The sequence below is a fragment of the Lactuca virosa genome, chromosome 8, assembly GCF_052849685.1.
Source record: "Lactuca virosa cultivar CGN04683 chromosome 8, Lactuca_virosa_CGN04683_v6, whole genome shotgun sequence".
Classification (NCBI taxonomy): domain Eukaryota; kingdom Viridiplantae; phylum Streptophyta; class Magnoliopsida; order Asterales; family Asteraceae; genus Lactuca; species Lactuca virosa.
The window spans coordinates 157,104,721-157,118,471 of record NC_136433.1 but is presented as its reverse complement, the minus strand read 5'-3'; the positions used below and the strand labels follow the sequence as shown (position 1 = coordinate 157,118,471).

Here is a 13,751-nt window from a genome sequence, read left to right as displayed (position 1 = left end):
TTCTAAAGATTGAAATCCTAAAATCATTTCATTTTTTGCAAGTTTCCACATTTCAATACAATCACGTCTAATAGAAGTACGACTCACATGACAATATCGTGGTTGGAGAGTATTTTGGATGAGTGAAGTCAATCGTTTGTTGTCGAAGTGGTCAAAAGGCAAACATTCTTGAATCACGAACTTCGCCATCCTATCCCGAACTTTAGCCATATCGTAACTCCACAATGTTGCATCATTCGCCATTGTTGTTTGATTATGTCCCGGCCCAAATTTCACCGCGGGGCATCTTTTGGTCATATGAGTTTTCAATGTCGAATTCTCATCTTCATTTAAAAAAACACCACATTTCTTGCATCGCGCTTTTTTTATACCGTTCGACATTACATACAAGTCATAGTTGCACCAAATAGCCGGATTTCTATTTGTTTCTTTGATGTTAACAACGGTAAGATTGTTTGATGAATCTCCAACACCAACGGAAGCCGAATCCATTGTTTGAATTAAGAGAGTTTTTTGAACTAAGAGAGGTTTTTTGAGGTTTGGTTAAGGTAAAGTTGAGAGCTAAACATCTAATACATATATATACTAAAAGGAATGGATAATATGGTCAAAAAGGAGCCAAAATCGGGTCTTACACAGCCTCAAACGGCTATAAAGCCGTTAGAAAGAAACAAAAAAACGGGCAGAATTCAAAAACCGGTTCAAACCGGTTCACAGGCGGTTCACCAACGGTAATATCGGAAACCGGTTCAGACAAATCCGGTTCCAAACCGGTCTCAAAGGTTGAAACATCGAATTGGTTTAATCCGGCGGTTCGGTTCATCAACGGTTCGGTTCACATGTGAACCGGTTTAGGGCTAAACCGGTTTTCGGTTCAGCTACCGGTTCGGTTAACCGGTTTTTTTGCCCACGCCTATCCTAAAGTATTGTTCAATTTTGATGCAATAACCTTTGAGTCACCAAAATGTTACTACCGGCCCAAAGTAAGCAGGCCCAGCCACCAACGAGTGCACTATCACTTCTCATCATTTCCCGCCATATCTTTCCCGCCAAAATACCTGAGAAAAAGGGCGGGACAGAGAGGACTATCGCCGCACAAAGAGCATCTCTAGAGAGAAGTGAGAGAGAAAGCGAGAGAACGTCGACGAGAGACCAAAAGAAAGCTTCGACGATTGAAGATGTCTGGCTGGGATGAAGGTGCGGTACACTACAGCGACCAAGCACAGTTCCCTCATGGCGCCGGCGCCGATCCCGAACAGGCGGCGAACCGCCACACGGTACTCAGGAAGTTTAAAGAGTTCATCAGGAACTTCGCTCGTCCGAACGAGCCCAACGTCTTCCCTTACAGAGAAAGCCTTGTTCAAAATCCGAAGTTCCTCCTCGTTAATCTAACCGATCTCCTCACCTATGACAAAGATCAAGATCTTCGAGATTTGCTCCGGAAAAACCCTTCCGATTACCTCCCTCTGGTACGCTATAGTATCGATATGCACACAAACCTTTTTGCACATCTGGTTTCTTACACATTGGGAATGGTTGTAATTAGGTCAAAAAATATTGGATCTAGGTTTCTGAAGTATAACATCTAACTTACAGCCAGTTTCTTTAACTTAAATCGAATTATTTTCTCTCTGGGCAAAAGGATTGAGTCTGTAGAACCTAATATACATATTAGCTGTTGTGATATCAATTTTGAGCACTGGATATCTTATTTTAGCTATGTTTGTATTTTTAGTTTGAAACTGCTGCGGCAGAGGTGAGTGCAAATTTGAAGGCAAGAGTTGCCGGAGAAACTGGAGAAATGGAGGAGCCACAGACAGGAGAGGTTCAAATTTTGTTGAAATCAGATGAGGATCCTGTATCAATGAGAGCTCTCGGGGTTGGTACCTTACTCTTTCCGTTTTCATTTCTTAAATTTCTTGCTAGCTTATCTTGTTTGCGACTCTAACACTCCTTATTGGTTCTTCCAATTGATTTTATGGTAGGCACAATACATATCCAAACTGGTTAAAATATCTGGGATTACTATTGCTGCATCTCGTACAAAGGCTAAAGCAACTTACGTGACTTTGTTGTGTAAGAACTGTAAAAATGTGAAGGTGGTTCCTTGTCGTCCTGGGCTTGGTGGAGCAATTGTGCCAAGATCATGTGACCATGTAGCACAGGTAATTAAATACATTCATCACCTCGTTGCCATTTCCTCCATAAATGTGAACTCCTTTTATATTAAATGCGTTTGCTCTTAATTCTCACAGATGGGTGAAACACCATGCCCTGTTGACCCATGGATTGTAGTCCCAGATAGAAGCAAGTATGTTGATCAACAAACCTTGAAACTTCAAGAAAACCCTGAGGTAAAAGTCTTGATATTTAATGATTTCTTGCAATGATTCACTACTGAAGTTTCTAACTTTTTGGCCTGTTTTTAAATTTTAGGATGTCCCAACTGGTGAGCTACCAAGGAACATGCTTTTATCTGTAGACAGACAACTTGTACAAACAATTGTACCTGGTACAAGATTGACTATAATGGGAATTTACAGCATATTTCAAGCTTCCAAGACATCCACATCGTAATACTTTCATGCCATAAATTCACCAATAACATATAACTTTCATACATGAGGAATATTGCTAAATCTGCAACCTTTTTATGTTCTTTTTTGTGTTTTGATCTAGTCATAAAGGAGCAGTTGCTATTAGACAACCGTATATAAGAGTTGTTGGAATAGAAGAAACAAACGAAGCTACTCGTGGTCCTGCCAATTTCACACAAGAAGAGGTAAAGTTATACTATCATTTGATGCAAATTATGTTTGTCTTTTAGTGGAAATAGAGATTGTATTGCTTTGGTTTTGTTTATTACTTAGTGGGCTACCTTCATTGTGTTTTCAGGTTGAAGAATTCAAGAGATTTGCAGCAGAAGGCAATGTATATGAAAACATATGTTCCAAGATTGCCCCTTCCATATTTGGCCATGAAGATGTAAAAAAAGCTGTGGCTTGTCTTCTGTTTGGCGGATCAAGAAAGGTATAATGCCTAATGCCGACTTTGCCCTTGAGTATTGTTGTCTTTACTTAATCATTTAGGAGCTCATTTCCTCTATTTCTACAGACTTTGCCTGATGGTGTAAGATTGAGGGGTGATATTAATGTTTTGCTCTTGGGAGACCCATCCACTGCAAAATCACAGGTAACCTTAAATTCTTTTCATTTCTTTTTATTACAGTGTTGTAATTTTAATAATCTAAGTAAATCAATGAAGGTACTTTACTATTTGTTGTTTTTAACCAATGAAATTATTCTCTTCTGTAGTTTCTCAAGTTTGTTGAGAAGACTGCTCCTATAGCTGTATACACTTCTGGGAAAGGCTCATCTGCAGCTGGGCTTACTGCTTCTGTTATTCGTGATAACAGCACTGTAATTTTCTTGTCTTTTTTCTTTTTTTATAATATTCCACAACACCCTTCCCTTTTTCTCCTATTCTAATTTTTACTTTATAAAATCATTTAGCGCGAGTTTTATCTGGAAGGAGGGGCTATGGTCTTGGCTGATGGTGGTGTTGTCTGCATTGATGAGTTCGACAAAATGAGACCCGAAGACAGGTTGGATTAAAAATGAAACAATGTTGTTCTTCTTTTTTACAAAATTACCCTCAAAACTCTGACATATTTTCAAATTTTACAATCAGGGTTGCTATACATGAAGCCATGGAACAACAAACAATATCCATAGCCAAAGCAGGAATAACAACAGTTCTCAATTCCAGAACTTCTGTGCTGGCTGCAGCAAACCCTCCATCAGGCCGTTATGATGATCTCAAAACTGCACAAGATAACATTGACTTACAGACTACAATTCTTTCTAGATTTGACCTCATCTTCATTGTCAAAGATATCAAGATGTTCAGCCAAGACAAGGTATTTTTTTTTTTTTTTAATAAAAAACTCTTCTTGTGTTATATAATGATAACATTTTGTTTGTGTTGTTTTTTTTAAATGTAGAAAATAGCGACTCATGTCATTCGGGTCCATACATCTGCTAATGCAGCGGGTGAACCTAGGGATACTAAAGATGATAACTGGCTTAAAAGGTCTGTACTCTGTTATATTTTTCTTTATCAAGGGTAGAGTGGTCATTATGGTGATGGGCTAAACCGTAATCTCATCTCTCCAGGTATATTCAGTACTGTCGCAGCATGAGTCAACCTCGCCTATCGGATTCTGCAGCTACTTCGTTGCAGCAGACTTATGTTGAAATTAGACAGGTTTAAAACCACATAATACTCTATAAATTTAGTCCCTGAAGTTTCAATCTATGTCAATTAACACCCTTATTACTTTTTGTGATTTTTTTTATACAGAAAATGAGGAAACAGGCAAACGAAACCGGTGAATCAACAGCTGTACCAATAACAGTGAGACAGCTGGAAGCGATAGTTAGGTTGAGCGAGTCGCTAGCAAAGATGAGACTGTAAGTTGGTAAAAAATAAAAAGCCAGTAATAGTTTTATTTTTTACTGTCTAGTATTAACTGTTATGTTATTTTTTTTTTTTTTTTTATGTATTTTAGGTCAAATGTGGCGAATGATATTGATGTTGTGGAAGCGGTTAGACTGTTTGAGAATTCAACGATGGATGCCGCGAAATCTGGGATAAATCAACATATCAATTTGACCCCTGAGATGGCAAATGAGATAAAGGTTTGTTAACACATAATAGTACTTTTTTATTTTATAAACTTTGTTATTTATTTAATTTTGTGTTTTGAAAAAAAAAACAGCAAGCGGAAAGTCAGATAAAGAGAAGAATGGGAATTGGGGCTCATTTATCGGAGAGAAGACTGATTGATGATCTGACAAGAATGGGGCTGAATGAGTCGGTTGTGAGGAGAGCATTGATAATAATGCATCAAAGGGAAGAAGTTGAATACAAGAGAGAAAGGCGTGTCATTTATCGCAAAGCTTAGCTTTAAATCCTTTTTTATCATTGGATTGGAATTGAGAATGTCATTTAGCAAGTTATTAGTTGTTTTTTTTACAAGAAACCTTTTAACTTTAATTTGAAGCACTTGTGTTTGTGGTTGATTTTTTGGAAAATTAGTTAATAGACCAATGGGAGTGTCGAATTATATCTTCAACTATGGCATAGTGTAAAAATTTAGTCAACAACTACTTCACAAATCTGAAAGTTCTTTGGGAAGAGTTATCTAAATTCAATGATCTTCATTCTATCATGAATACTCGAGTATGATTACCTAATCAGATGTTAACTTCAAGTTCACAAGATGGGCAATGTTCAACTAAATGAACACTAATTGCTTACATATGTACTTTTTGTTCCAGAATTGGAACTTAACCTCATCTATGTGTCTCAGCTACCCAAGACAGTCTATTATGGAAAAGTTCGATCACAATTTTGCTTTGATACAATAGATTCCAAGCATGAGAATGATTGGAAAAGCTTCTGTTCATGTTGGCCTCTATTTACTTAAAAAAAAAGTGCTGGAAGCTAAGATTGGTGCAATTACTATTCAAGATTGGCATCATTGTTTTGGGCATCCATCAATCAAGAAACTCAAGCTTATTGATAGTATTTCTTTTTCTTCCAAAATAATCAAAAAATCACGTTTGTTCTATGTGTCCTTTAAGCTAAACAAAAGTATTCACTATTTTGTGTCGAGCCTAAAATAAGTTTTGGACTGCATGAGAAAGTTTCACCAACTTGGGCGAAATCCTAATTCCTAGTCAGTCATTCTTCTAGTTTCTTTTTCGATTGATACATTCAACATTAGCAAACGCAAAAAAGAAAAGAAAAAGAGAGATAAACTTGTGGGATTCAAAGAAACTATATAGCAAAAGAAAAAAAAGAAGAAGTCAGTTTGATTAATTTCTTGCATTCAATCATATTAGTATTTAAGTGCAGTGGATACCAAATAATGAAAACCAGTTCCCATATACGCGTCCCACATCGGTTCTTAATGAAAATGTACGCAACCATATAACTCTCATGGAGAGACAATCAACCACGACCTTACTTGAACATGATCTGTTCTATAGGCTCGTACCTCTGTATTCTTGATTCCTAAGAAGACAGAACCCATGTCTCGTTGATGAACCACGACCATGTAACCAATGGTCTAGGATATGTTTGGATAAGGTTCTGCTATTCAGAAATAGACGAGCTATTTCAACAGAAGAAGATTGAGAACAACTCAAATCTTAAACACTCAATTTTAGCTTGTTTATTTCATATGGGCAAAGGCCCATCGGTTGATTGCAATATGACAAACCTATTTACATTAATGCCCCCTAGAGTATTGAATGTCTTACATACTTTATGTTACTATACTACCGACATTTTGCATACAATAATTATAAAAGACAAAACCATAAATAATTACAAATTCCTTTCCATATTGAAAGGCCACATGTCTTCAATAATGTGTCTTCTTTAATAATGACTTCTTATGACAAACCTATTTACATTAATGCCTCCTAGAGTATTGAAGATCTTACATACTTTATTTTACTATGCTACCGACACTTTGACAATAATAATTATAAAAGACAAATGACAAATAATTACAATTCCTTTCCATATTGAAAGGCCACATGTCTTCAATAATGTATCTTCTTTAATAATGGCTTCTTATGTCTGGTTGATGAACCACAACCATGTAACCAGAGCGTGATTCCAGAGCGTGATTAACAGAGGTTTATGGTCTAGGCCGTAGCTCAGTAGATGATCGTTGTCAGCTCATCTCATGGGTCTTGGCATGGTTACATGGTTGTCTGACAGACCATCTCCCTTTCTTTTGTATATGTTTTCATTGCAATCCATTTTACTATCCATTCTCATTGTCATGGAGAATATGGAGTTACTCACAGAGGTGCAAACAAGGTGTTCGACGAAATGCGTGAATGGGATAATGGCTTTATATATAACTTGGTACCTTTCTTTCTTTTGTTTTTTTCTTTGCAATCCATTTTACTTTATGGCTAACGTGCCACAGTGTACTGTTGCCTTGCACCTAATGCTTTGCAAACTGTACACGATGAAACCAAACGCTCAATCTCTAACTGATCATGGCTTTCTTTAAGATATACTTTTTTTTATCCCTCATATTTCCTACATGTCAATTGTCATTGTCAAAGTTTTAACTACATAATCATGATGTGCATGGCCAATTATTGCATCAATATGCTACATCAGTGATCAGTACAACTTATCAGAATAGGAACTATATAAATATGGATTGGGGTGGTGTTCTTGTTACAACTTAAGAAGCATTGACAATGCCCGATATAATAATCTGTATCCTTCAACTTTGGCTTAATTGCTTCATAGCAATCTTTCAACACCTTGACCCACTTAATTTCAAGATTTAAAAAAAAATAATAAAATAAAGCTTACACCAAGTTAAATAAGTTACCAACTCCACCAATTGTCCATGGTTTAAAAAGGGTACACACAAATACCAATGAAGTGTTTTGATAACATTAGAAATGTCTAATTGTTCACATTCGCTAACTTAACTTTCATTTTTTGTATGACTTTTATCTTGATTATCTATCTTCTACGTTCGGTGGCTCTACATACAAATTATATTTTATTTAGAATGATACGTAAGCAACACAGTTATCTACTAGATTATTAACTTATTGGTTAATTGTTGGATATAAGATGAAACTTTGGTGGCTCATGTTATTCACTTTGTATTTATTAAATATATAGTATTAAGTATCTATATTAAATAAATTTAAAATATAATAATTATTATGTTTATAAAGACATGTTGAAACTAGGGTCCAAGTCTAATATGCTTTTTTTTAGTTGAACTCAAACTCCTTGAAATTATTTATGTGCAAACGAATTCTTGTACTATTAAAACTAGAAATAATTCAGTTATAACTTATAACAACGGCTAACTTTTACTAAAATGTAAAAACGCATATAATATGTACTAAGATAAAAAATAAATTTGTGAGTAAATTATAAAATTGGTCCATGTGGTTTGGTCAAATTTGTAAGTTTGGTCCAACCTTCAAAATTTGTATATGTTGCATCCATGTGGTTTCCAAATATTATACCAATAGTCCTTCCGCTTAAATCCATTAGAAAAACTCCGATAAATATGTAGAAAATGACATTTACATCCTTCATTTTATTATTTACTACGTATTATTTATTGTATTTGTTAATCATTTATAGGTATTAAGGCCTAAGGCCTACCGACATACCTTTCCTCCACTCCCATTCGGTCACAACCTACAGCCGGAAGCACCACCTTGTCAGACACCACCAAAACTGAAGACAGCCGACAAAGAAACCCACATGATATGTGTTTGTAAGCCTATATAATTCACTTTGTATTTATTAGAAGTAATATTTTAATTGTATTTGTTTTTTTCCCACATGATATGTGTTTTTAAGCCTATATAAGGCACATCTTTGGTTTATTTAAAGATACCCAAGGAAAAGCACCTTCAGTCTACATCGTGAATTTTGAGTGCGTGTGTATGTTTTGTGGGGCCTGAACCAACATTTGGTATCAGGGCGGGTGAAGACGGTGCCGGTTTGGGAGTCGACTTTCGAAGGGAAGGAGCCTTCGGGTGCGGGGCTGCCATCGCAGTGGAAGCCGGGTGGTTGGCAGTGACTTTTTGTTGCGGGGTGCAGAAAACTGAAGGTCTTATCGCACAAAAAGGTTCGAGACAACAAAAGTTGTGAAGGTGCTGTTGTTCGTCAGTGGTTAATGGCGGAAAATATGTTTTTCAGTTAGTGGGTTTCTTTGTCGGCTGCCTTCAGTTTTGGTGGTGTCCGACAAGGTGGTGCTTCCGGCTGTAGGTTGTGCCTATGTCACCGGAAAATGGAGAGAGTTACCGAAGATGCGTGAGAAAACGAAAAGGAAAAGATCCATCAAATCAGGTGGCTTTGGGTTTGTTTCGTTTTGCAGGTGAAAGAAGACGGGAAAATGGGTTGCTTTGTTTTCTTGATCGGTGGAAGAAGGCTCTCGTTTCACAGAGGTGTTAGGTGAAAACGGATTCTGTGTGGTGACAAACAACAGCCGGGTATGGAGGACTTTGGACGTGACCGAGGTGAAGGCCCGGTGTCCGGGAAAAGTCGTGATTGGGTGAAGACTTTGGATGTGACCGAGGTGGAGGTCGGGTGTCCGGGAAACGTCGAGAATTGAGATGAAAAAAGGGTGATCAAAGGTTGCTGTGAATGAGTGGTATGACCAAACTAATTAAGGGGGTGATTGTTGGGTTAATCAGTTTCATAGTCACTGTTAGTCTATATATTATTAGCCCGCTTATTTATGGCCCCTTTTTCTGTCTTTAGCCCATTAGGGTTTCTGTCTAGCTAGTATTTATATCCGCTTTATTCCTTGTCGTCTTTATGCTTTTCTCTAAGAACCCTTGTAATTTCTCTTTGTTATAATCATATGACAATGTTATCATGGTATCAGAGCAGAGGTTTGATACGTTGTTAGAAGTCTTTGTAGCAGTCATCTCTAGGGTTACTGTAGCATGCCGTTTTCGTTCATTATCACTGGTATTCGTCTTTTTTCTTGATGTGTTGATTCGTTGCTGCTGTTGGTTCATAATTGCTGTTGATTCGTTATTCAAGTGATTGCTTCCGCTGGTTTGTTATTCCTTTCATTCTCAGATTGTTATATTGTCATTATGGTTATTCATTCACTATCAACATGACTGGAAATGATGATTCCCTTCAGTCAATCAGTACTCGTTTGGATGGAAAGAATTATACGTATTGGAGTTACGTTATGAAGAACTTCCTTCGTGGGAAGAATATGTGGGGCTATGTCACTGGGACTAAAGCCAAACCCTCAGTGCCTCAAACTGAGAATTATGATATGTTGCTTGATGCTTGGGAGACTGATAACTCCAAGGTTATTACTTGGATCAATAACTCTGTTACTCAGTCCATTGGTATGCAGTTGGCTAAGTATGACACAACAAAGGAAGTTTGGAATCACTTGGAGAGACTGTATACTCAGTCCAATTTTGCTAAACAATACCAGTTGGAATATGATATTCGTGCCCTTCAACAGAATGACCAGAGCATTCAAGATTTCTATGCTGCTATGTCTGATCTCTAGGATCAATTGGCTCTTACTGAATCTAAAGAGTTAAAATATTTTGAGCCTTACATTGCTAGGAGGGAAGAACAACGCTTGGTTCAGTTCTTGATGGCCTTGCGTTCTGATTTTGAAGGTCTTCGTGGAACAATTCTTCATCCCTCTCCTCTTCCTTCAGTTGATTCAGTTGTCCATGAGTTTGTTGGATAAAGTGTCTAAGTCCATAACTATTTCTGGTATGTACTTGACCCGACCCGGCATGGTCCATTTGGGTTGCATGACACCATGCAATTGGATAAACTAAAATGAGAGAAATAACACTTATGGTTTATTAATATATTATAAGTTCTAATATATTAATAATATTATTTAATTAGTTTGATCAAGAATTAATCTAGGATTAATTAAGTGATCAAAAGATGACTAATTAAATATATGGGTTGATCATGTAAATCATCGATAACTTGTATAGTGGGCTAAAAGGCTCCATGGATAATCAAGTTGGGTTAAACCCATTGGATGCTCCATGGAGGCTCCATGGGAGTTACAAACCCATGGGTCATGGAAATGAAGAGTCATGCCACATTAGGGTTTACATGGTGTAACCCTAGATGTGACACATTATATAAGCAACATGTTCTCCACCAAAATCGGCGACACATAAGAAACAAGAGGGCTAGAGCCGATTTTGCAAGTGTAAGATTCTCTCAAAGTTTACTCCTTTGCATTTGGTGTTGTGTGAAGCATTTGAGGCATCACACTTGGGGTGCTAGGCTCACAAGGTTTCAAGGATCATAATCAACAACAAGGTAAGTTATTCTATCTTTCATTCAAGTTAAAAATGTTCCCCATGTATGCTAGATAGGAATATAACCTTGGAATTCAACTTTGCATGATAATTAGACAAACATAGATCCAAGGTTATTAGGGTTGCATGTACACTTAGGAAGTGTTAGAATGCTCAAAACCCACCAGTGGTATCAGAGCCTAGGTTTGTTTGTTGTTTTTTTTTGTGTGCAAACAGCTTGAAAAAAAATCGTTTTTCTGTTTTCTGCTCGTATGAAAGTTTGCACATTTGTTGCTGGAAATGGACTAGAAACATTACCCTAAACTGTTTTGATGTTTTAAAGCTTGTTTTAGATGGTGTAATGTTTATGCTAATCCATTTACAATGGCAATTATTAAAATTACAAGTTTTTTTTAAGTGTAATTTTTGATTCTTGAAAGTGTTCATATTCATGTTCTTGAACTTATGAAGATTAGATGATCATAGGAATTGTTTGTAACCTTCATGGTAGTTTAATTCATGATCATAATGTGTTTTAATGGAGTCCATAACTTGTCCTCAAGTTATGGAAAACCAAAAGTCTCACTTTTATTAAAGCCATTAAAAGAACACAAGAGTTATAAAAATGAAGAGTCTTCATTTTTATTACTCAATTAATTCATAAGTTATAAGAAATGAAAAGTTTTGGAAGTTTACAAAACTTGCCCTCAAGTTTTGGAACATGTAAAGTCTTGATTAAAACTTTAGTTCCAACCCTTAGAATTTTAAAAGTTAAAATTCAACCCTTATACTTTATAATATTATAAGTTACTAATATATATATATATATATGTATAACGTCAAGTTGTCTTACCGCTAGTACGCCTCATTCACGAAGCCGGTCTATAAGGGGGGTATAAGGTTGTTGCCTATAAAATGACAACTTAATGGGTGTCCACTCTCACCCACCGCTTCCTTGATCGGTGGAGGGTCGTTAGCCGAACGGGTAGGACAAGGACTTATAAATTCTCATTAAAAGTATGATGAATATTATAAAGTAACTAAATGCTTTTATTAAATTCCCAATCTTAGTTACTTTAGGAAAATGTGAATAAGGTGCTAATCCATGAAATTACACTTTACACTTTGTTTAAGTCGTTGGTGGAGCGTGTGTGGTTAACCGGCACACTAACTCGGACTTAACAAGGTAGGTAAAGGGTGACTTAAGGTTTACCATAGCATCGGTGGAGCGTGTGTGGTTTACCGGCACATCGATTGATTGATAAACCTTGAGGGTACCAAGTGGTTTGCATGGTTACTTCACACCTCGTTTTGTGATCCTCGGTATCCCAGTCACAAAACTTGGAGGGCACACTCGAGATTGAAACATGCATTTGAAAAGTTCATTGAATCTCAAAAGAATCTAGGAATTTCTAAGAACCAATTAAAAACCTAATATTTATATTTCGTTTTTCATGGTGGAAATTGGTGAATCGTCATTCACCTACCTTTCAAATATGTTATAGCTTGGATTACGACATACCTCTTCTAAGTTATAATATATTGTGATTGGATCCTAGCCTTAATATTACATTTGGGTGTTTTATTAAGGACTCTCTTAATATCTAAACTAATCTTGTTCTCTTCTTTCAGATGTCTTCAAACAATGCTGCTTCTGGCTCTAATCCTAATGGCTCATTTACCCTTATGAACTTGTGTGGGAAAGTCACTTTTGATGGATCCAACTTCAATGAATGGATCAGAAACATCAGGATGATTACCCGCTACGAGGACAAAGAATATGTCCTTGACAAGGAGCTTAAGGAGATTGATGAGACCACTGCAACTCCCCAGGAGATCGCTGACTTCCGGGCACATGAAAGGGATGCTACAAAAGTGGCATGCATCATGTTGGCCACCATGACAGCGGAACTCCAAAAGTCCTATGAGGACTTCTACCCTTTTGAAATACACCAAGATCTGATGGAAAGATACCATCAAAGTGCACGACAAGAGAGGTATGAAATCATATGCTCTATTATAACAACCATGATGAAGGAAGGGGAATCCGTCACGAGCCACATGCAGAAAATGCAAAGGTATGTGGATCGGTTGCTGAAGCTTAATGTGAACTTCCCTGAGGAGCTTGCAATAGATATCATTTTGCACTCCTTACCATCGTGCTATGATCAATTCTGCATGACATATCACATGAATAAGGAAGAGGTCACACTCAGCAAACTTCAGGGACTCCTCAAGACCGCAGAAACAGGTCTTAAGGGTAAGTCGGTTGTTAACACTCCTACTCCAAACTCCGCCCCGGTTTTGGCAATCGGGAAAGGTAGAGGGAAGAAGAGGAAGAGCTCTTCGAAGGTTACCAAGGCTAGGACCCTTGATGGCTCTTCTTCAAGTGGAACCAAGAAAGGTTTTGTCACTCCTTCTTCTGACCCTAAAGAGGCTGAATGCTTCTATTGCCATGAAAAGTCACATTGGAAGCGGAACTGCCCAAAGTACCAGCAAGATGTGAAGGATGGGAAAGTTAAACCCAACCATGCAGGTATTTACACTATCTTATCTAATAACTCACCCCATTCTAACTCTTGGGTCCTTGATACCGGTTGTGGTATTCATATCTGTTCTGATTTGCAGGGACTAAGAAGAAGTGAGAATGTGGAGCATGGAAGAATAAACTTAATCATGGGGAATAGGAAAGCTTTACCTGTCACCAAGATTGGAGTTTATACTTTATCGCTAAGCAGTGGGTTTAGTTTAGATTTGAATAAATGTTGTTATTCGCCAGAAATGGCAAGAAATATTATTTCCTTTCATGCATTGTATAAACAAGGTTTCACCTTTTCATTTGATAATGAAGTTGGTTCGATTAAT

General features: G+C 37.1%; 1 protein-coding gene, 1 non-coding gene and 1 pseudogene across 2 annotated transcripts; all 3 read left to right on the top strand.

The window, feature by feature from the left end:
- Nucleotides 1–1,085: 1,085 nt before the first annotated feature.
- On the top strand, nt 1,086–5,137 carry MCM5 (Minichromosome maintenance (MCM2/3/5) family protein). The gene is made up of 16 exons (XM_079064798.1): nt 1,086–1,469; nt 1,736–1,879; nt 1,986–2,165; nt 2,256–2,354; nt 2,437–2,573; nt 2,680–2,782; nt 2,896–3,030; nt 3,115–3,192; nt 3,315–3,419; nt 3,513–3,604; nt 3,691–3,919; nt 4,004–4,092; nt 4,176–4,266; nt 4,363–4,472; nt 4,571–4,700; nt 4,781–5,137. The coding sequence occupies exons 1-16, from the start codon at nt 1,179–1,181 to the stop codon at nt 4,964–4,966; spliced, it is 2,199 nt and encodes a 732-aa protein (XP_078920924.1). The 5' UTR covers nt 1,086–1,178; the 3' UTR covers nt 4,967–5,137.
- An 887-nt stretch (nt 5,138–6,024) lies between these two features.
- Nucleotides 6,025–6,179, top strand: LOC145135152 (small nucleolar RNA U3; annotated as a pseudogene).
- Nucleotides 6,180–6,603: 424 nt separating this feature from the next.
- Nucleotides 6,604–6,800, top strand: LOC145135170 (small nucleolar RNA U3). The gene has a single exon (XR_013719637.1). It is a non-coding gene; the product is annotated as a small nucleolar RNA U3 (small nucleolar RNA).
- The last annotated feature ends 6,951 nt before the right edge of the window (nt 6,801–13,751 follow it).